The following is a 21077-nucleotide window of genomic DNA, read 5'->3' on the forward strand; positions in this document are numbered from 1 at the left end:
AAGAACCCTTTTCAAAACGGCTCCATATAGAACCGTCTACAGCACATTCTAAATCAATCTCAAGAACCCTTTTAAGATGCAAAGAACCCTTTCGTTGGGTGTTTCGCTATATTCACTTAATAATCTGATAACAGCAGAAAATCTGATTTTGTCAGTAATCAGATCAACACGTTTACATGCGCTTGAGTGATCAGATAACTGGGAAACTCCAGGTCTACATGAGTCAGACAGTAATCAGATAATGGGGAAACTCCAGGTCTACATGAGTCAGACAGTAATCAGATAACGGGGAAACTCCAGGTCTACACGAGTCAGACAGTAATCAGATAATGGGGAAACTCCGGGTCTACATGAGTCAGACAGTAATCAGATAACGGGGAAACTCCAGGTCTACAGGAGTCAGACAGTAATCAGATAAGGGGGAAACTCCAGGTCTACAGGAGTCAGACAGTAATCAGATAACGGGGAAACTCCAGGTCTACAGGAGTCAGACAGTAATCAGATAACAGGGAAACTCCAGCTCTACAGGAGTCAGACAGTAATCAGATAACAGGGAAACTCCAGGTCTACATGAGTCAGACAGTAATCAGATAACGGGGAAACTCCAGGTCTACAGGAGTCAGACAGTAATCAGATAACGGGGAAACTCCAGGTCTACAGGAGTCAGACAGTAATCAGATAACGGGGAAACTCCAGCTCTACAGGAGTCAGACAGTAATCAGATAACAGGGAAACTCCAGCTCTACAGGAGTCAGACAGTAATCAGATAATTGGGAAACTCCAGGTCTACAGGAGTCAGACAGTAATCAGATAACGGGGAAACTCCAGGTCTACAGGAGTCAGACAGTAATCAGATAACAATGAAACTCCAGGTCTACAGGAGTCAGACAGTAATCAGATAACAATGAAACTCCAGGTCTACAGGAGTCAGACAGTAATCAGATAATGGGGAAACTCCAGGTCTACAGGAGTCAGACAGTAATCAGATAACGGGGAAACTCCAGGTCTACATGAGTCGGACAGTAATCAGATAACGGGGAAACTCCAGGTCTACATGAGTCGGACAGTAATCAGGTAATGGGGAAACTCCAGGTCTACAGGAGTCAGACAGTAATCAGATAACGGGGAAACTCCAGGTCTACAGCAGTCAGACAGTAATCAGATAATGGGGAAACTCCAGGTCTACAGGAGTCAGACAGTAATCAGATAACGGGGAAACTCCAGGTCTACATGAGTCGGACAGTAATCAGATAACGGGGAAACTCCAGGTCTACATGAGTCGGACAGTAATCAGGTAATGGGGAAACTCCAGGTCTACAGGAGTCAGACAGTAATCAGATAATGGGGAAACTCCAGGTCTACAGGAGTCAGACAGTAATCAGATAACAATGAAACTCCAGGTCTACACGAGTCAGACAGTAATCAGATAACAATGAAACTCCAGGTCTACAGGAGTCAGACAGTAATCAGATAATGGGGAAACTCCAGGTCTACAGCAGTCAGACAGTAATCAGATAATGGGGAAACTCCAGGTCTACAGGAGTCAGACAGTAATCAGATAATGGGGAAACTCCAGGTCTACACGAGTCAGACAGTAATCAGATAACAGGGAAACTCCAGGTCTACAGGAGTCAGACAGTAATCAGATAACGGGGAAACTCCAGGTCTACATGAGTCAGACAGTAATCAGATAACAATGAAACTCCAGGTCTACATGAGTCAGACAGTAATCAGATAATGGGGAAACTCCAGGTCTACAGGAGTCAGACAGTAATCAGATAATGGGGAAACTCCAGGTCTACACGAGTCAGACAGTAATCAGATAATGGGGAAACTCCAGGTCTACATGAGTCAGACAGTAATCAGATAACAGGGAAACTCCAGGTCTACAGGAGTCAGACAGTAATCAGATAACGGGGAAACTCCAGGTCTACATGAGTCAGACAGTAATCAGATAACAATGAAACTCCAGGTCTACATGAGTCAGACAGTAATCAGATAACAATGAAACTCCAGGTCTACATGAGTCAGACAGTAATCAGATAACAATGAAACTCCAGGTCTACATGAGTCAGACAGTAATCAGATAATGGGGAAACTCCAGGTCTACATGAGTCAGACAGTAATCAGATTTCTGATTTACAACCAGCCAATAAACTCACAGAAGAAGACGAGACTTAAACGTGATGTAAACCTCAAACTTCATAGATTTAAAAGAAAACAAAAAGTGCAATGGAAATATGAACATGCATCATCTAGAAGAGTGTTTTGCTGCGTTTCGCGGCGACGCTGCTCACTTATTTCTGGTCCCGCCGTCTGTTTTCACACATGCTCAGACTGAGAAATGGGAAAGAAATCAGAGTGAGAGCTCACAGCACTGAGAAATCTGACCACTGAGCTAAAATCCAGCCTCTTTATCAGATTCCTTAATCAGATTTCTAGACCTTAGTCTGATCTAAGAAATCGGAGTGAGCTGTTTACACAACCTTTTGAATAATCAGATAACTGAAGAAATTCTGATCGGATTCTTGAGTGCATGTAAACACATTGAAAGGGTTCTTCGAATGTTCGTGGTTCTGTATGGAAACATTCTCTTTACTACGGAAACATCATTTTTAGGTTTGTACAAACTATTAAAGTCATTTATATTTTCACTAGTTCAATTTTAAATCTGAAGTATTGCGAGAATAAAGCATTTTACAGCGCACGGAAAGCAGGAGTGTGAAGGAGTGAAAAGTCTGTATAAATTTGTTTATATATATAAAATATTTCCCACTTATCCCACTTTTACATTAATAATGGCTTCAAACTGAGATGCGTTCAGGTCCAGCGTTAGGAGGCTCTTTCATTCTGATTTCCATTTTCAGTTACAACATTGAACAGAAACAAAATGTTTTGAGGCAAAACTTATGATACACCATTTTCTAAAAGGTTTTCTTTTTTCTGTGTTGTTTACACACACTTAATAATCCGATAACTGCTGAAAATCAGACTTGGTCAGTAATCCGATGAACACGTTTACATGCGCTTACATTCAGATTTCTAGATTGGATTTCTAGGCCATACTCCAGTCTACGGAATCAGAGTGTGCTGCTTACATGACCATTTGAATAATAAGAATCTGATTATGATCGGATTACTGAGAAACTGTTTTTAATAAAACATACATATAATGAACCGCTATGTGATTATAGACCCGTTTCTACTCTTTAAAACGAAGATGACATGAACATCTCACCACAATAACCATATAAAGAAAACTCCAGAAGAGCTCTTCATGCAGCGCAGTGATGTATGCTCATATTTCCCAGCCTTGTGTCCTGATGAGATTCCGTAATGACTCGTTAAAGCAATTGCAGCGGTTAAGGTAATTATCGCTTGAGTCCTTTTAAAAACCACTTAATGTACATCCTTTAGAAAACAGCATAATGATTCAATGTCAATGTTGCGTCTAGACATGCACTCCGAAAGCCGATATCCGTTTATCGAGATGTGGGAAGGTCGTGAGCCGATGAGCTGCTGCTGTTGGGAGGAACGAGGGAATTAGAGCTACAGCACTGTGAGAAAGTCTTAGGCACCCAAGACATCTTTTCAAAATCTCTTTATTTGTGTAGTTTGTGTTCATTTGCTGAGGAAAAGTGTTAAAATTCGAAGAAACAAATTTATAGAATATTAATAAATAATGATAAAAATAAATATAAAAATGATATAAATAATAATTAGTGATGTTCTGGATGTTGGTGTGTTTGTTTAGCCATTTCCAAGCCTCTCCTCGAGGAAGCCCAGTATTATATGTAGTTAAAAAGCAAGTTTGCCCTCTGTTGGAATCTTGTTGAACTTCACTCTTACGTTTTCAGTTAAGTAAGGAAATCCGGAGAAAAGAAAGGTTTAGTTCATCTGAACTCAGCTCTGTGCTGAGAGTTCGTGTATATTTATCTTCTACGCTGAACTTCATCTTCATCGAAGTGGATGAGGAGCAGCGTCTGTCTAAAGAATGATTCGACAGTTTTCATTTCCAAACTCCTTTTAAAATCACACATTGAAGCTCTTTTGGTTAAAAACTGCGTCAAACACTTGAAAGGTTTGATTGCTGATGAGTGTTGACATCACAACAAGTGCAGAAAATGGGTGGGGCTTCTGTTAAATGTGGTAAATTATGGCAAACTAGCTACGAAACATGCTAATTTTAATCCTGTAATAATAATAGTAATAATAATAAATTTAATTATACATTATTAATTTTATGTGCATAATTCTTTTATTTATATAAAATTATTATTCAGCTATTAATCATAAAGCTAATTATTCACTGCTATATATTTGTCAGTAACTACTACGAATTATTCAGTATCTGCTATGAATTATTCAGCATCTGTTATGAATTATTCAGCATATGCTATGAATTATTCAGTATCTTCCATGAATTATTCAGTATCTACTGTGAATTATTCAGTATCTGCTATGAATTATTCAGCATCTGTTATGAATTATTCAGCATATGCTATGAATTATTTAGTATCTGCTATGAATTATTCAGCATCTGTTATGAATTATTCAGTATATGCTATGAATGATTTAGTATATTTTTGTCTTGAGGGTACCAAATATGTTTGTGTTTAATGTGTTTTAATATATTTTTATGTTATTTTTACGTATATAGTAAAAAATAAGGAACTGTATTGTGGCCAAATGAAACATCCCTAATGATTGACAGTGTATATATACAAGCGTGCAGAAATGTCCCGGACGGTCTGTTTCAGCTCTGCGGCTTCGGCTCACGCTCCTGTGTATGTTTAGTTCTCAGGTGCCGAGCCCCACGTCTCTGTCCTCCTCAGCGGAGGTTCTGTCCTTCCTGGAAGGAGATCTCTACAACACCAACTCCGCTCTCTCCCCTGTCCGTGTGCTCGGCCTTTACTCGCCCGCAGACACAGGTACCACTGGCTTTGAGCTCTGATTCAATTAAATTACGAAATACATGGTAGTCTAACCCGGGGGGGTCGGCAACATGCATCTCCACAGCTTAATGCTCTTTTACTGCCTCCACAGCTGAATCAGATCAGTAGGTAATAATAAAATAATCCTCCTCTACAGTAAAATAAAGCTCTGCTGATCCTTCAACACAGTTTAACAGTAAATGGTCTTAAACGCTGGAGTTAATGTAGAACTGCTGATTCACCCTTTAACCCTGAAGATCAGCGCAGACGGCTGGTCACCATAGCAACACAGACAACAGTCTCGCCCAGCTAGTAGCTACGAAACGGCAAAGAGAGAGATTTAAGACGGACATCGATGATTTGGAGACTAACGGACTTATTAGTGTTTATAGTCACTCCAGCTGGTTTCCTGATACGTTTAATCTGCAACAAGAAACTGAAACACTAAAGTCACGAAGCTGAAGTCTGAATTTTTTCTTGTTTGAATTTTCCTGTTCCCCCTTAAATGGTGCAGCAGTTACATTCTGGCACCTCAGGCACCATTTAAGGTGGAACAGGAAAATTCAAACAAGAAGCTGGTGAATGAGAAGCGACTTCAGCCTCGTAAAAAGTCGAACGCTGAGAGACGTTTTACAAGAAACTGCTCTACTTCTGAGGGAAAGTTTCCTGCTGGAGATGCGAGAAAAGCAGCTTAAAGCTTAAAGCAGAGCAAAGTAAGTCTGAGTTTTCATTTGTATTATATTTTTAGCCTATACTTGTACATCAGAACATACAGAACATTTTATTGTTATTTTATTATTCATTTCTGCAACAGATTTACAGCCATAAAATGGACATAAAATATTGTGGCTCCCAAGGTGGCTTGATTTTTGTTGGACATTTGGTTGTGAGTCCAACGTTTAGATCAAGAAATGACAGAGAAATGTCTTTAACCTTATTCGTTTGCCTCTGACAGTTAAAATGCAGAGTTGAGTTAATGCGGGTTGCCAGGATTGTGTTGTTTCTGTTGTGTTAAATGAATATCGCAGTTTTTTATCCTTCTTTCCTCCCTTGATCCAGTCTTGACTGGGTTTTGCCTGAGCCTGGTCTTTGTCTCAAACACGACACTGCACATTAACGTACAAAGTGAGAGAGAAGATAGATTCAGACTGGAATTCAAATCATTACCAGTTTATTTTAGATTCAGACTGGAATTCAAATCATTACCAGTTTATTTTAGATTCAGACTGGAATTCAAATCATTACCAGTTTATTTTAGATTCACACTGGAATTCAAATCATTACCAGTTTATTTTAGATTCACACTGGAATTCAAATCATTACCAGTTTATTTTAGATTCACACTGGAATTCAAATCATTACCAGTTTATTTTAGATTCACACTGGAATTCAAATCATTACCCGTTTATTTTAGATTCACACTGGAATTCAAATCATTACCAGTTTATTTTAGATTCAGACTGGAATTCAAATCATTACCAGTTTATTTTAGATTCACACTGGAATTCAAATCATTACCCGTTTATTTTAGATTCACACTGGAATTCAAATCATTACCCCTTTATTTTAGATTCACACTGGAATTCAAATCATTACCACTTTATTTTAGATTCACACTGGAATTCAAATCATTACCACTTTATTTTAGATTCACACTGGAATTCAAATCATTACCACTTTATTTTAGATTCACACTGGAATTCAAATCATTACCCGTTTATTTTAGATTCACACTGGAATTCAAATCATTACCCGTTTATTTTAGATTCACACTGGAATTCAAATCATTACCACTTTATTTTAGATTCACACTGGAATTCAAATCATTTACAGTGTATTTTAGATTTTTATTGGCATTCGAGTCACTAACAACGTTTTTTAGATGTAAAATCATTTGTTCAGTCACAAATCAACATTGCTTAAATAAAAAAGCAGAAAATTCCATTTTCCCTTTGCCTAAAAGGCATAATAAGCTAATTATTTGAATCAGGTGTGTTGGAGAAGTGAAGGGGAAACACTGAAACATGCAGGGCAGGGAGGTTCCAGGACCTGGAACCTCTGCTTTAAATGATTACCGTAGACGGTTTGTTTCCACCGTGTTCTGTGAATCAGAGGAATTTGAAGAAAGCACTTACGTAACAGGGTCGTGCAGTGCATTATGGTTTGTTTTCGTACCGTCAAGGCTCGTACTCTGTTTTGTTCTTTTGGTGTCCAGATGTGGTCGTCTTTGAAGAGGCTGCAAAGTCACTGAGAGGAGAAACACTTCTGGGACTGTTTGTACATGAAGAGGCAGAGAGATGGTACATGTTCTTCCTAGAGCTCAGCTGTGTTACTGACACTTCCAGTAAGACTTGTTTATCTATAAACACGTAAATGATGACTGAAAACAACGGCAGCGGCAAACACCCTCACTACATTTCACTGTAATGTGACACGTTAAAGCAGGAAAGTCAATCCGAAACCCGTGGGCGAGTTATACAGCATAAAATAGCACAAATTACAAAGATGCTTTTCTAAGGTAAACAGTGAGAAGAATCCAGTAGGACCTCAGTAAGAATCACAGTCCAGGGGCCGGATTCACTAAAGCTTTCTTAAGAAAAAAAACTTGCTAAGGTTCGTAAGACAAACGCTGAGAAGTTTGTAAGAAAGTTCGTAAATGCAGATCTTGAGAAACTTCTCAGCATCCGAAAACAGGTGCAGTCCACCTGGTTTTTTTCCCACTTCAAAGTCTTTTATGTAGTGATTTTTACAGCAGGCGTTTGTCACAAGGCAGCTTTACAAAACATCCCGGTCTGAGGTCCCATGAGCGTCGCCAGTGGCAACAGTGGCAAGGAAAAGTCCCTAAGAGCAAGAAAAGCGGTCCCACTTTAAATCAAGTGTCTCTAATAACTGTATCGTTACACATGAATAACATATGACGACGACACTACTGATAACTGTAAATGTTACAGGTGGATTACAGACGTACGGTGTACGTAATTACACGAGGACCGACTTCAGTTTTGCTTCGTGTGATTACACAAGTGTGTCTTCTACACAGGAACTTTCCCGTCGTTTAGTGTTAGTTATACTGTAAAGTAAGTGGACAGCTCCTGTGTAGTTATGTAGTTACTGTGTAATAACATAGTGGTAATACAGACGCTGCTTTGGGTTTAATGCAACACATTTAATTAAAATGTTATTAGAGGTACGTGTTAATATAAGGGGGCGTCTGCTGTTCTGTCTCATTACAGACTGGTTTAAAGCTGAAACTGGTTACAGAGTCTCAGCACTGGCAACATAAACACCAGCTAAATGTCAGGAAAGCTGGCAGATACAGTGTAAATAATGTCTTAATTTAAGTTATTAGATACTTCCTTTTATTACTGGGGAACAAAAAACTCCTAAAAGAACTGCTGTTCCATTCTGAATACCAGTGTAATTACATTTGTCTTATTACCCTTGTATAACTACATGAGAGAGAACAGGCTGTTACAGTTATTAAGATGCACTTGTGTAATTACATGAAGCAAAACTGGAGTTGATACATGTGTGTAAGTACATTGGCTGTACTGCCGTAATACTCCATCGCTAACAGGGACTAATTCATTAGTAGTTACATAGTTGGTGCACATGTTGTTCACATGTAACTACACAGTTATTAAACACATATAAAGTATGACCACAAAGGCTTCAGTAAAAGAGCGGTATGAACAGAGAGTAAGGTTTTATCATCAGTGTAATATATTATATATATAGTGTTTTGGCTGATTATTTGGGGATTATTAATTGTGTACGGTTTTTGGCCGAACTTCAGTTTTATGCAAAAGTTTGAGCGCCCGTAGACAAATTACACTTTTTGTTGATCTTTCTGAGTGAACGCATCCTCTACATGGAGGACACTTCTGCTGTCTGTGGCTGAATTGGACATATTTGAAAGACAAAAACTGTTACTTGTTTATACTTTGGGGCAGTCAGGAGGTTAGGGAACCAGCCTCGTGACCGGAAGGTCGCCGGTTCGATCCCCAGAGCCGACAGCACATGACTGAGGTGTCCTTGAGCAAGACACCTAACCCCCAACTGCTCCCCGGGTGCTGTGGATAGGGCTGCCCACCGCTCTGGGCAAGTGTGCTCACTGCCCCCTAGTGTGTGTGTGCTCACTAGAGTATATGTGGTGTTTCACTGCCCAGATGGGTTAAATGTGGAGGTGAAATTTCCCCATTGTGGGACTAATGAGGGTCTCTTAATCTTAATCTTAAGATATACTTTGAAACTCAATAAAACATCATTTGAGTAGGGGCGCCTAAACTTTTGCGCACGCCTGTGTTCTTTAGGTGTGATGCGTTCTCTGGCCGGACGCTGGGTGTGAGCGTGTGCTGCTGTGTGTTTTCTCAGGGCTGAAGAGCACTCTGTGACGCTGCCTGCTCTCCTGGTCTCTCGTGGGCCTGGGATTCTGCGTGAAGCTCATTCCCTTCATTCATCCACACCACAGGAGCTGATCTCATACATACAAAGCACCACACTGGATCCATTTGTGAGTGTGAATTCATCTCAGCGAACTTGTTCTACTGGGATCTTCCCAGCTGCTGTTCATTACGGGGATTTCAGAGACAATTATATTTAGATTTAATTCAACACATGGTTCACTGTAGATGCTCAGTCTGTCTTTAATCAACACTTGACTAAATATCGATAAAATGCAACGGAACTTTAAAAGGAGTGTGAAACATTCCATTAAATCTAAGCTTAAACCTAACCTTAACTTCAACCCTAAACCTTCTCATAAAACTGTTCCTAACCATAATGTGAGTATCATTAGAACGTTTGTAGATCTGTAGATCATCTATAGGCCACCAAAATTGTTTTTATCTGATTTTGTCAGACTGTAAAACTACACACACTGCAGATTCATACTGGATTAAAATCACTCCACAATTATTACAGTCAGACTGTAAAACTACACACTGCAGATTCATACTGGATTAAAATCACTCCACAATTATTACAGTCAGACTGTAAAACTACACACACTGCAGATTCATACTGGATTAAAATCACTCCACAATTATTACAGTCAGACTGTAAAACTACACACTGCAGATTCATACTGGATTAAAATCACTCCACAATTATTACAGTCAGACTGTAAAACTACACACACTGCAGATTCATACTGGATTAAAATCACTCCACAATTATTACAGTCAGACTGTAAAACTACACACACTGCAGATTCATACTGGATTAAAATCACTCCACAATTATTACAGTCAGACTGTAAAACTACACACACTGCAGATTCATACTGGATTAGAATGACAAGCTCCAGTAGAGTCTTTAAAGCTCTAATTAAGTCTTTTGAATAAAGCCTGATGTCCTCATCAGTTGATGGTATTTCTTTTTTCCACATGTTGACGTTGCTAAGGAATCAGCCATGATTGAACTAGAAGTTGAGACAAAAACGGGAATCACTGCTTTGATGTAGTTCTGAGAAAAGGAGGTCTATTGTAGTGAAGCGATAACTTTAGACAGAGCATTTTATCCTATTACTCCTCATGTTACCTCTAGTTCATTAGAGAAGAGAGACAGAGGCTTTCACATGTTCTCCTCTGACGCAAACGACAGTATAAATCGTCACTGGCCGTTTTCAGGATTAACTTCAGTTGACAGTTTCACAGCACAGTTTATTCCTCTGCCTGTCCTAAATCTGATATCAGAAGCTCATCTTTCGTCTCTCTGCTCGCTCTGCTCAGCCTGAGCTGACCGTGGAGAACCTCCCGTGGTATTTGGAGCTGGAGAAGCCGCTGCTGCTGCTGTTTGTCGGGGCAGAGGAGAGTACAGAGACTGACCAGTCATTGAAGGAGATCCAAAAAGCACAAAGCACCAGACAGCTGGACTCATCACTGCCCTGCTGGATCCACCTGTGAGAGCAAGTCATCTGTAATAGCGCAAGCACGTTAATTACAACCAGGAGTGTCACTAATGATTATATTAGTAATGGAGGAATGTTTAGATTACCAGATTAACGTAGATTACTATATTAACATGGCTGGTTAGTGTAGTGGGTAACACCTCTGCCTTCCACACTGTAGACTGGGGTTCAATCCCCACCTGGGTAAACACCCTACACTATACCAATAAGAGTCCTTGGGCAAGACTCCTAACACCACCTTCACCTACCTCTGTTAAAATGATCAAACCGTAAGTCGCTCTGGACAAGAGCATCAGCCAAATGGAGAAGGGGCAAAAGGAATGAAGTAAGAGGAAAGGGAAGGAAGAAGGAAGGAAGGAAGGAAGACAAAAGGACAGAAGGAAGAAAGAAAGGAAGACAAGAAGTGTAGGTAAAAAGAATGCAAGGGCAACAGAAATGAAGTAAGAAAAAGGGAAGGAAGGAAGGAAGGAAAGAAAGGTGAAAGACAGAAGGAATAAAGGGAAAAAGAAAAAGAAATTAAGGGAAAAAATTGAAGGATTCAAGGAAGGAAGGAAGAATAAAGAAAAAAAGGAGAAATTAAGGGAAAAAGAAGGACTGAATGAATTAAGAAAGAAAGACTGAAGGAATGAATGAATGAAGAAAGAAAAGAAATAAGGAAAGAAGAAAAATGGAGGGAATGAAGGAAGGAAGAAAGGAGGAAAAGAGGAAAGTAATGAAGGAAGAAAAGAGGAGGAGGAAGGTGGTGAAGGGAGGATGGAAGGAAGAAAGGAGGAAGGAGGTTCTGTGTGGGCAGGTTTGAGACGTTAAAAATGACAGAAACAGTAAAAATGTAAAGGATTGTTTTCTTTCTTAAAAAACCTGCGTGATAATAACTCGTCCTCACACTCAGATCTTCTACTGGACGCTCGTCAGGTCTGGACTGAAGGCTTAGATCCCACAGCATCTCCTCTCGTTTCAGTGAGATCTGAGTGAGAACTTACTCAGCGTCGTGTGTGAAGATGATGCCAAAGTGTTTTTAATCGATCTGGTTGTGTATCTGCTGTAGGGGTCGAACTCCTGCTGGACGGTCAGTTCTAGAGGCCTATCTCGGGTTTGTTCCTCCACTACCTGCTTTGGTGCTCTCACAGCTGGCCACTGGAGGAGAGGTGTTTCACTTCCCACCAGAGCGCCCCCTGCTGGCCGGGACCATCGTCCAGTGGCTGAAGAGAATAGACGATGGCCAGGAGCAGCCTGCAGGTCGGTGATACCAGAGAACATGTATAGATGAGAATTACCACTCTGTAATGTCTTCTGGGTTTCTGAAACACTAGGGGGCGCTCCCGAGCGAGTCCAAAATGAATGGGTTAAGATGGACATTGTGAGTAAAATCATAGTTTATAAATGCTTTTACGTTTTTAACGGAAAAGAATACAATTATATCCTGAACACAGAGCAGCATAAAACATTTTAACACTGCTGTTCTATTTTAAGAGCTTTTAAACTCGAGTTATAGGTGTTTACAATGGCGCCTCATCTACGTTCATGACGTCAGTGAGTGCAAACAGCCAATGAGCAGCTCTGCTCGCCATCCAATCAGCATTTAGTAGCAGTAATGTTAGCGTCCTGCTGCCCAAAACCCGTTTACTGTAGATAAAAGGAAAAATACAGGCGAGATTTCTTTGCTTTTTCAGTGAAGTCCATCTTTCTACTGTCTGAAATGAAAGGAAAGTTCTGGACGAGTGATTAGAGACTATTTTAACTGTTTGTTTTTAGCCGTTTCGCTCCGTTCACCCCCCATTCGTTGTGGACTCACTCACAGGCGACCCTCTGTTTTTGATACAATGGAGGAAATAAGAAGTGGCCAGGCTCCTTATGAACTGGCTGTGGTTCTAGTCCATCTGTAGAGGGTATATTGAAGTGAAAGGCTGCAGTCAGTGTAGGAGAGATCTTCCTAGCGCTCATATCCTCTTCAGCGCTCACTCGCACTCAGTCGAGCTGGAAGGAGTCTTCCGATTTCTCACAAACTAAGGATGCGTTTCTCGGCCGCGTTCGAGGGATCTCAAGGCGGGACAGCTGATCTCAGCTGCGTGTCTGCCTCTGAGACAGGACTACTGTATAGTCAATACTTTGGTTATATTTCATGTAAATTGAAGTAAATTAGATTTTTTTTTTGATGGACTTTTCCTTCAGCACCTCAATGAAAAAAGAAATACTGAGGGAATCAAGGAAGGAGGAGAAATGAAGGGGAAAAATGACTGAGGGAATTAATAAAGAAAGAAAGAAGAAATGAATGAAGCAAGAAAGATGAGAAATGAGTAAAGAAAGAAGGAAAGGAAGAAATTGAAGAAAGGCCCAGCCTGTTCTGTTTCTTTAACAACAGAGTTTGAGGTGAATTTGAATGATTTAGGCAAGTATCATGATGCCAGTTGGTGGGATTCTGTTCACTTGTTAACTCCTTCAGCTTCATAGGTCCAGTGCTAGTCTAAGGAACTAGATGCGAAACTTGGGCTATATTTGATGTAAAATGAAGCAAATGAGATTTTCTGGTGGACTGTTCCTTCAGTTACTCGGTGATGATGCTTGGTAGTGCAATGCAAACGGTCCTTTTTCAAAGTATGTTCACAGGACATGCCTTTTTGTAGTTTTTGTCTCTGCAGTGCTAGTTGGTGCTCTACTCCCTCCTCTGTACCAGCGGTCAGTCATCCGCAGATGACTCCTGCTGGACGGTCAGTTCTAGAGGCCTATCTCGGGTTTGTTCCTCCACTACCTGCTTTGGTGCGCTCACAGCTGGCCACTGGAGGAGAGGTGTTTCACTTCCCTCCTCGGTGCCAGCGGTCAGTCATCCGCAGCTCTTGAGAAAGTTCGAGAAACGCAGTCGTCCATTCACTCATCTCTCTGCCCTCATTCATCATGCACCAGCTAATACAATCGCCATTGTTCACTGTGGTACAGAAACATCAGCATTACTCAGCCTTGTCTGTCAGCTGTGGCTGGTTCAGATCCAAATACCACTCTGCTCTCTCCTCCCTGAAGGCCCTCTGCTCCATTTCACCCGTTTACAGTTTCTCCGCCGCCACTGTCAAAAAACCTGAGCCGCTTTCTCAGCAGCATCTTCCATCTGCTTCCTATGAGGCCGGGGGTAACCATATCCCTTAATTGTGTCTGATCGTTGCCAGTTACTTCCTTGAATCTGCTCCGACTCCAGGGACGGGGCCCTTTTCAGTTTCGGCGTGCCAGCTCTCTGCAGTTCAGGAGAATAGTTTCATCCGTCTGACATTTCAGATGGTCTTTTTTACAGCCGTGGGTGAATCACTCTGCCCTCCCATGAAATATTTCTTATGTTTTATATGCCAGCAAAGTACAAACAGCTGCTTACATGCGATTCGGATGCTGTGAATCAAAAACTGTTGCTCAAATGTTGTGCTAAACATCAGTGATCACTACAAAACAAGTTGACGCACAATAGACAACAAACAGATTTTGGTTGTCCGGTGAATGTTATTATTAATAATAACCGAAATAAACAAATGTTCCGCCAAGAAATGTAGAGGTTGGTATCATGGCCAAGCAACCTTGGCGCTGAATGAGACCGTTCAGTTCCCCCATCGCTCTATGTGGCGGTCATTTAATGAATTTTTTAACCTTTTGTCGTGTAACGATGAACATATGATAACCCAGCACTGTTTAACGCTAAAACTTTTACTTTATAAGCACTTTTTGGTCACCAGATCACCACAGAGTCTTATTTAGCACCAATCCAGCGGGGCCCACTTCTCACGCTGGGGCTGAATCTCAAACGGCTCCCTGCTCCCTACATAGTGCACTACATAGGAGGTTAAATACTGGATCCTGCAGCCCAACAGAGCAAAATACAGATAAGAAAGAGTCAGAAACATCCACACTCGTTTGACTGCAGAGGCTAGAACTTCTAAACTTTCATAGCTAGAACACTATTTAGGGAGTACAGAGCCGTTTGGGAGTCAGCCTGGGTTTGACGTGACTTCTGACTGAAACTCAGACATCTGAAGTGTGAAAAACATTCAAGTGACACTTTTAGGCTTTTCTACTGCAGTTCTACAGTAAATCAGACCGTCAGGGCTTTAATTCAGGCCTGTGATATTAATGATGGAGCTGTTTAGGCTGCTGGCTCTTTTAGCCTGTCAGCCAGCTGGCCAGCCCAGTTCTAGTTAAGAACATAAGTTGTCAGCCCCTCAGTTTAAACAAAAAACGGGTTCTTACTTCGTCAGTACACTCGGTGGTCCCTGCGAGCAGCATGAGAGTCAAAGATTATTCCATTAACGGCACAAGGGATTCCCACACCGTGCCACAGTGACACACAATTCAGTGGCTGTCAGGCGGTCATAGCTGTGGCCAGTCAGATTTTAGGACCAGAACTATCCTTTTTATAAAATCCATTATAACTCTACAAACTGATCCCACCTTCATAAAGAATACACGCCTGTCCGCTGAAGCTTTTCTGCACTCGGAACACTTCTACACTGCAATAGTGTCAGACGCTGCATCCTGGCACAGACGAACGGCCGACTCTGTACACCTTCCTGTCGGTTGGCAGGGCTTGCAGGATGTGTGGCGTGCTGCGAGGATGTTTTGGGCGTTATGTTTAAAAATATGGGTGAGGCCGGGACCCCAGAGAGCTCTTGGATCTGTTTCAGAGCCAGAGAGTGACCTGCAGTCTGCACACCCACCTCGCTGACCGTTCACCTGCTTACTCACAACGCACACATCTGAACGTCCAGTCTTTGCTCTTTTATTTCATGAAACACAGAGAAGCCACTCCACCGCCTTCCCTTTTCCAGTATCAGTAACATCACACAGCTGTGGCTGACACCGCGCTATATTTGATGAGTTCATTTGCACAGCCAGATCTCAATTTGAATGAATTTCCATGAATCCTATATTTTTAATTATGCAATCCAGGTAGCATTGATCATCCCGCAGTTGGGTTGTTTTGATTAAGTGAAAATATCTCAGTAAAATACAGGTAACTTATAAAATTGAACTTTATTGATTTTTATATTATGTTATTTTTATTTTGTTTTTTGGTTAGAAAATGTTCAACAGACTAGAGCAAGGCGATGCAGTGGACACAGGTTTCTTTTCAGAGTAATATTTAATATTCTTTAACATAAAACCAGCAGGTGGAGCGGGGCGCCCGGTCTTATCCACAGAGGCCAGTGTGGCTGCAAGTTTTCACATCAAATAAGCTGGAGCTCCCCTGAGTCTGCATGTTTCATCAGTTGGTCTTAGTCATCAGATGAAATGCTTGGAGACCTCCTGCTTTGTTGTAGAGAAAACCTGCAGCCACCCTGGCCTCTGTGGATTAGACTGGACACCCCTGAGGTGAGGAGCAGAAACAGCCCATTCATGGTTAATATTGAACATCCATCAGGAAATAGCTGTTTGTAGCCACAGTCAGTTCTGTGATACCCGCAGATTTGGGTTTTGCTCTTTTTCCTGTGATATTTGAGCTTTTTCTGCTTTAATAAGTCCCAAGTCTTAGTGATTCTGGGCATCAGTGCTGTCTGTGAAGAACAGCCAATCTCTCTCTCTCTCTCTCTCTCTCTCTCTCTCTCTCTCTCTCTCTCTCTCTCTCTCTGTCTCTCTCTCTCTCTCTCTCTCTCTCTCTCTGTCTGTCTCTGTCTGTCTTTCTCTCTCTCTTTTTATTTTCCTCTCTCTGTCTTTCTCTCTCTCTTTTTATTTTCCTCTCTCTGTCTTTCTCTCTCTCTTTTTATTCATCTCTCTCTCTCTTTCTCTTTATTTCCCTCTCTCCCCATCTGTCCCTCTCTTTCTCTCTCCCATGTGCTCTTTCTTTTTCTCTCTCTCTCTCTCTCTCTCTCTCTCTCTCTCTCTCTCTCTCTCTCTCTCTCTCTCTCTATCTCACTCTATCTCACTCTATCTCACTCTCTCTCTATCTCTCTCTCTATCTCACTCACTCTCTCTCTATCTCACTCACACTCTCTCTCTCTCTCTCTCTCTCTCTCTCTCTCTCTCTCTCTCTCTCTCTCTCTCTCTCTCCCTTATCTGATGCTGAAGGTATTGGAAACAGGCAGGTTTCATTTTCTGTCTTTAAATCCAGTGGAAATTTTGACAGTAGCCCTCTCTGCACCACTGACCTTTGTACTGTTGCTCATTTCCTCCTTTCATGGGTCATTTAGATGGAGATATTTGATTAGTGACGCTGTCTCTTTTTTTAATGAATGTGCTGAACATTTTCCAGTGATGTACTGGACCACGCTAACCTCCACCATATGCATCACACACTTATTTCCCAGCATTGATTTTGTCTTTATGGCCGTGATGTTCCACTGCACATGTATAAGTACATGAACGTAAATGAGGAGGATGTTTTTTTCTGCAAAGCTAGACTGCAGAGATTTTTGCTAATATGAATGAATACATTCCGATTACAGATTAAGACTGAGGTGTTTCTTCTCACTCAGCAATCTGATGGAAAGCTCTGTTTACATGTTCACTACAAATAATCTGAACCAAACATACATGCATGCATAGAGAACCATCGACCTTACCATGACAACCAGCTTCGCGTGAGTCCAGTCACAGTGAGATGAGCAGCAGTGAGCGGTGCTTGTTTTAATTCCTTTAAAATGTCGTCAGACTCAGGAAAACGTCCTTCACATGTCCTTATTAAAGAAGGCCATATGTCTGATCCACTCGTACCTGCACAACACACGCTAACACCAGCACCACCACCACGTCAGTGTTACTGCAGTGCTGAGAATGATCCACCACCCGAACAGTACCTGCTCTGTGAGGGTCAGATCAGAGAAACAGATGGACTGCAGTCCGGATATGGACATAAACACCTTGTAGATCTGTGTTGATGATCTTCTCATAGTTTTCTCTCATTTTATCTCTAGGTGTGGTCTCAGATGCCGTGTGGGGTCCCCCTGTGCCCTTCTACGACTTCCTGGCTGTTATGGACGAAGAAGCGCCTGGGTACGCGGCTCAGCGGAGCCCTAAAACAAAGCCTGGGGGCAAGAGAGGGTCAGAGAGGGGGCAGGAGAGGAATCCAGCTGGACGAGGAGAAACAGAAACAGCTTTTAACCCTCAAACACCTCCTGCTCACACTGAACTCTAGAGTCAAACCGTCAAGCCTCTCTCACTGAACTCTAACAGACTTAAGTCCTGTTGGAACAGGATCATTTTACACAGGGAGGTGGGATAATGGAGTTATTACTGGTGAGTTGAGTCCCGAAGCCTCTGAAGAGTCTGGTTGTTTACACTTCATTAGGCTGAAACACCTGGGGAACAGAGCAGGGCAGTTACTGTAGGAAAGTTTCTGTACTCGAGCTGGAAGTTTTCTAAGAGAAGGACAGACGTTCTCAACAGAAAAATTCCGATTGTGTTTTTTTGGGGGGAAAAAAAAGTTTTCCTATTTCAAGTTTCTAATAGTTTATATAAAATGGAATGTTTACACGGTGTACAGAGCGGCCGAGTTTTAAAAAAATGATATAAAATTCACCCATCTTAATCAATAATGCCACATGCATGAGCCGCGTGCGTCATGAATGACAAACAAACTAACCAGCAGAACATCCTTCGTCACCAGGATAATTTGCTCTGAACCCCTCTCAGCTGTTCGTTATTAGAACGACATTAAACTGGAAAAGGCTCGGATGCTTTTGCAGCATTTACTGGCTTCAGGTTTGGCGCTGCTGCCGCACTGACTCTGAGCACGAGTTCTGATCCGACACTCGCACTGAGGTCGAAAGGCCATGAAACATATAAAAGTGGCTCAGATGTGATTTGAAAACATCAGTTCTGTGTCACGTTAAGGCAAAAAGAAAATCAGATATATGTCACGTCAGCCTGGCAGTGTGAACGTCACCTGAAGGCAGGTTGCACTTTACAATAATCCCGGGGTTTCGGTCGTGATTTTTCTGTTGTGCCCGTCGTATTTGGGACCGTATTTCTGGCTTTGCCGCTCCACACGGACGTAACTAGAGGTGAAAGGTGGCTAAAACTACTCTCCTTACTTTGGAAGAGAAAAACGTGACCTTGACAGAGTCGATAAAACAGGCTGTGATCCTTACAGTTTCCCCTGAGCTCCTGGCCGACTTAAACTGGTGGGAAAGCGCCCAAATTTGTGTGTTCCTGACATACTCAGCCCCTCCCCCTGTTCTGGAGAGTCACTCAGAGCATTTAAAAGCACAGAAGCCCACCGGCTCTTCATGTCAGGGTGGGTAAAGGATCCCATGGTGTTTCATAAAGAGGAGAAAACACTGTCATCATAGGAGGGAAACGACGCCAGCTAATTCACACAGGTTCATTCGTTTACGGCCTTTGGCTGAGGCTCTTATCCAGAGCGACTTACAACGTGATCATTTTACACAGGCAGGTGAAGGTGCTGTTAGGAGTCTTGCCCAAGGGCTCTCGTTGTTATAGTGTAGGTGCTTGTCCAGGTGGGGGATTGAACTCCAGTCTGCAGCATAGAAGGCACAGGTGTGTTACCCACTACGCTGTCCCAACCAACCAGATGTGAACAGCACCGGCCTTTAGATCACTTTATCTAATGTTAAGAGCCAAGAGATGAACAGTCGTCCCCCTAACGGAGCTGCAGACAGACAGCCGGTATAACTTTACTGTGTTTCTGGAGAAACATGAACGTTACACATCAGACTGAATGTCGTGGCTCGGAAAACCACGTCGTGTTTCGACAGACGTGATTCTGTAAGTTTGCTGGTGCAGTTAGTTCAGAGTTCAGCTCCAGTCCTGAAACCCCTGAACTGCATAACTGGTTAAAATACCTGATATTATCAGCTGATTAATCCCGTCTGGAGCTGAACGAGGTGAGAACAGCAGAGAGAAACACTGAACTGTACAGTGCAGAGGCTCCAGGCCTGGAGCCTGAAAACGCTGAATTAAAGGTCTGTGTGTCTCTCGTCTCTCGGCTTCTGTCACGTCTTACAGGTGAATCAGTCACAAAGCACAGCTGATCGAAGGCGTGGCAGCGCAGTCACTCCCTGATTCCGCCCTCAAGGTGGCGGCGCCTATCCACAGTGATGTGAAACGCAAGAATAAATCTTTTTATGTGATACTTGATGTAAGTATTTTGGTCAAATGTATGTTTTGGATCACGTCTGTGTTTCCAGGCCTCATTTTTGCCAGTAGTTCAGGGAACTCCACGCGCAGTCTGTACTGGTCCGTGATTAGGAGCAGCACGTGTGCATCATCAGCATATGGATCGTATATGTACTGACGAGGGTTTTGGTTTTACTGATTGAGTCCTTACCTCTTTCCCACAATTCCCTCTCTGTGATGTTCTCCTCCTGCCATGGAAACAGTGACATCATGCCTGTGCTAATTACAGTCCTTATTAAACCTGTGCTCAGTCTCCTGCGCTGCTGCTACAGCTCAGGACAACAAACCTGACCGTTAATCCAAAAAACATGCTGAAGTTCAGCCTTACAAGAAATGGATCAGACGCAGCAGTGCTGCTGGAGTTTTTAAACACTGTGTCCACTCACTGTCCACTCTATTAGACACTCCTACCTTGTCGGTCCACCTTGTAGATGTAAAGTCAGAGACGACAGCTCATCTGCTGCTGCACAGTTTGTGTTGGTCATCCTCTAGTCCTTCATCAGTGGTCACAGGACGCTGTTGGTTGGTGGACTATTCTCAGTCCAGCAGTGACACTGATGTGTTTAAGAACTCCAGCAACACTGCTGTGTCTGATCCACTCAGACCAGCGCAACACACACTAACACACCACCACCACATCAGTGTTACTGCAGTGCTGAGAATGATCCACCACCCAAACAGTACCTGTTCTGTGAGGGTCCATGGGGGTCCTGACCACTGAAGAACAGGGTAACAGAGTATCAGAGAAACAGATGGACTACAGTCTGTAACTGTAGAACTACAAAGTGCAGCTATACAGTAAGTGGAGCTGATAAAGTGGACAGTGAGCGTAGAAACGAGGAGGTGGTCAGAATGTTATGGCTGACCGGTGTATTTTCATGGGCCTAATAAGTTGAATTGTACAGTATACTGGACACTGAATATCACGTTTCCCAGTAAACAAAAAATCATTTATGTTATTTAGTATGTAGTAGAAACTGTTTCCTAACAAAATATTGTTTTCAAAGCGTCCAGTCTGGGGACAGCAGAGGTTATTGTGAAGGTTCACCATTATTTCCGATATTATTGACAACAATTGACAATAACTTATGATTATTTAAACACAGTCCAGGCTGTTAAAACGCCATGCA

At 42.1% G+C, this 21077-nt stretch overlaps 1 protein-coding gene across 2 annotated transcripts in view; it reads left to right on the top strand.

The window, feature by feature from the left end:
* txndc16 (thioredoxin domain containing 16) overlaps positions 1 to 20233 on the top strand; it is a 39666-nt gene extending 19433 nt beyond the window's left edge. The window contains exons 14-19 of one of the 2 annotated variants that reach the window (XM_017721602.2): positions 4798 to 4931; positions 7150 to 7234; positions 9309 to 9447; positions 10667 to 10836; positions 11891 to 12081; positions 17724 to 20233. In XM_017721602.2, coding sequence (XP_017577091.1) covers positions 4798 to 4931; positions 7150 to 7234; positions 9309 to 9447; positions 10667 to 10836; positions 11891 to 12081; positions 17724 to 17944 — 940 coding nt within the window. In that variant the 3' untranslated portion in view covers positions 17945 to 20233. The remainder of the gene's footprint in view (positions 1 to 4797; positions 4932 to 7149; positions 7235 to 9308; positions 9448 to 10666; positions 10837 to 11890; positions 12082 to 17723) is intronic. The other variant, XM_017721603.2, reaches the window with a different exon arrangement.
* Positions 20234 to 21077: the final 844 nt, after the last annotated feature.

Source organism: Pygocentrus nattereri, chromosome 10 (genome assembly GCF_015220715.1).
Source record: "Pygocentrus nattereri isolate fPygNat1 chromosome 10, fPygNat1.pri, whole genome shotgun sequence".
Classification (NCBI taxonomy): domain Eukaryota; kingdom Metazoa; phylum Chordata; class Actinopteri; order Characiformes; family Serrasalmidae; genus Pygocentrus; species Pygocentrus nattereri.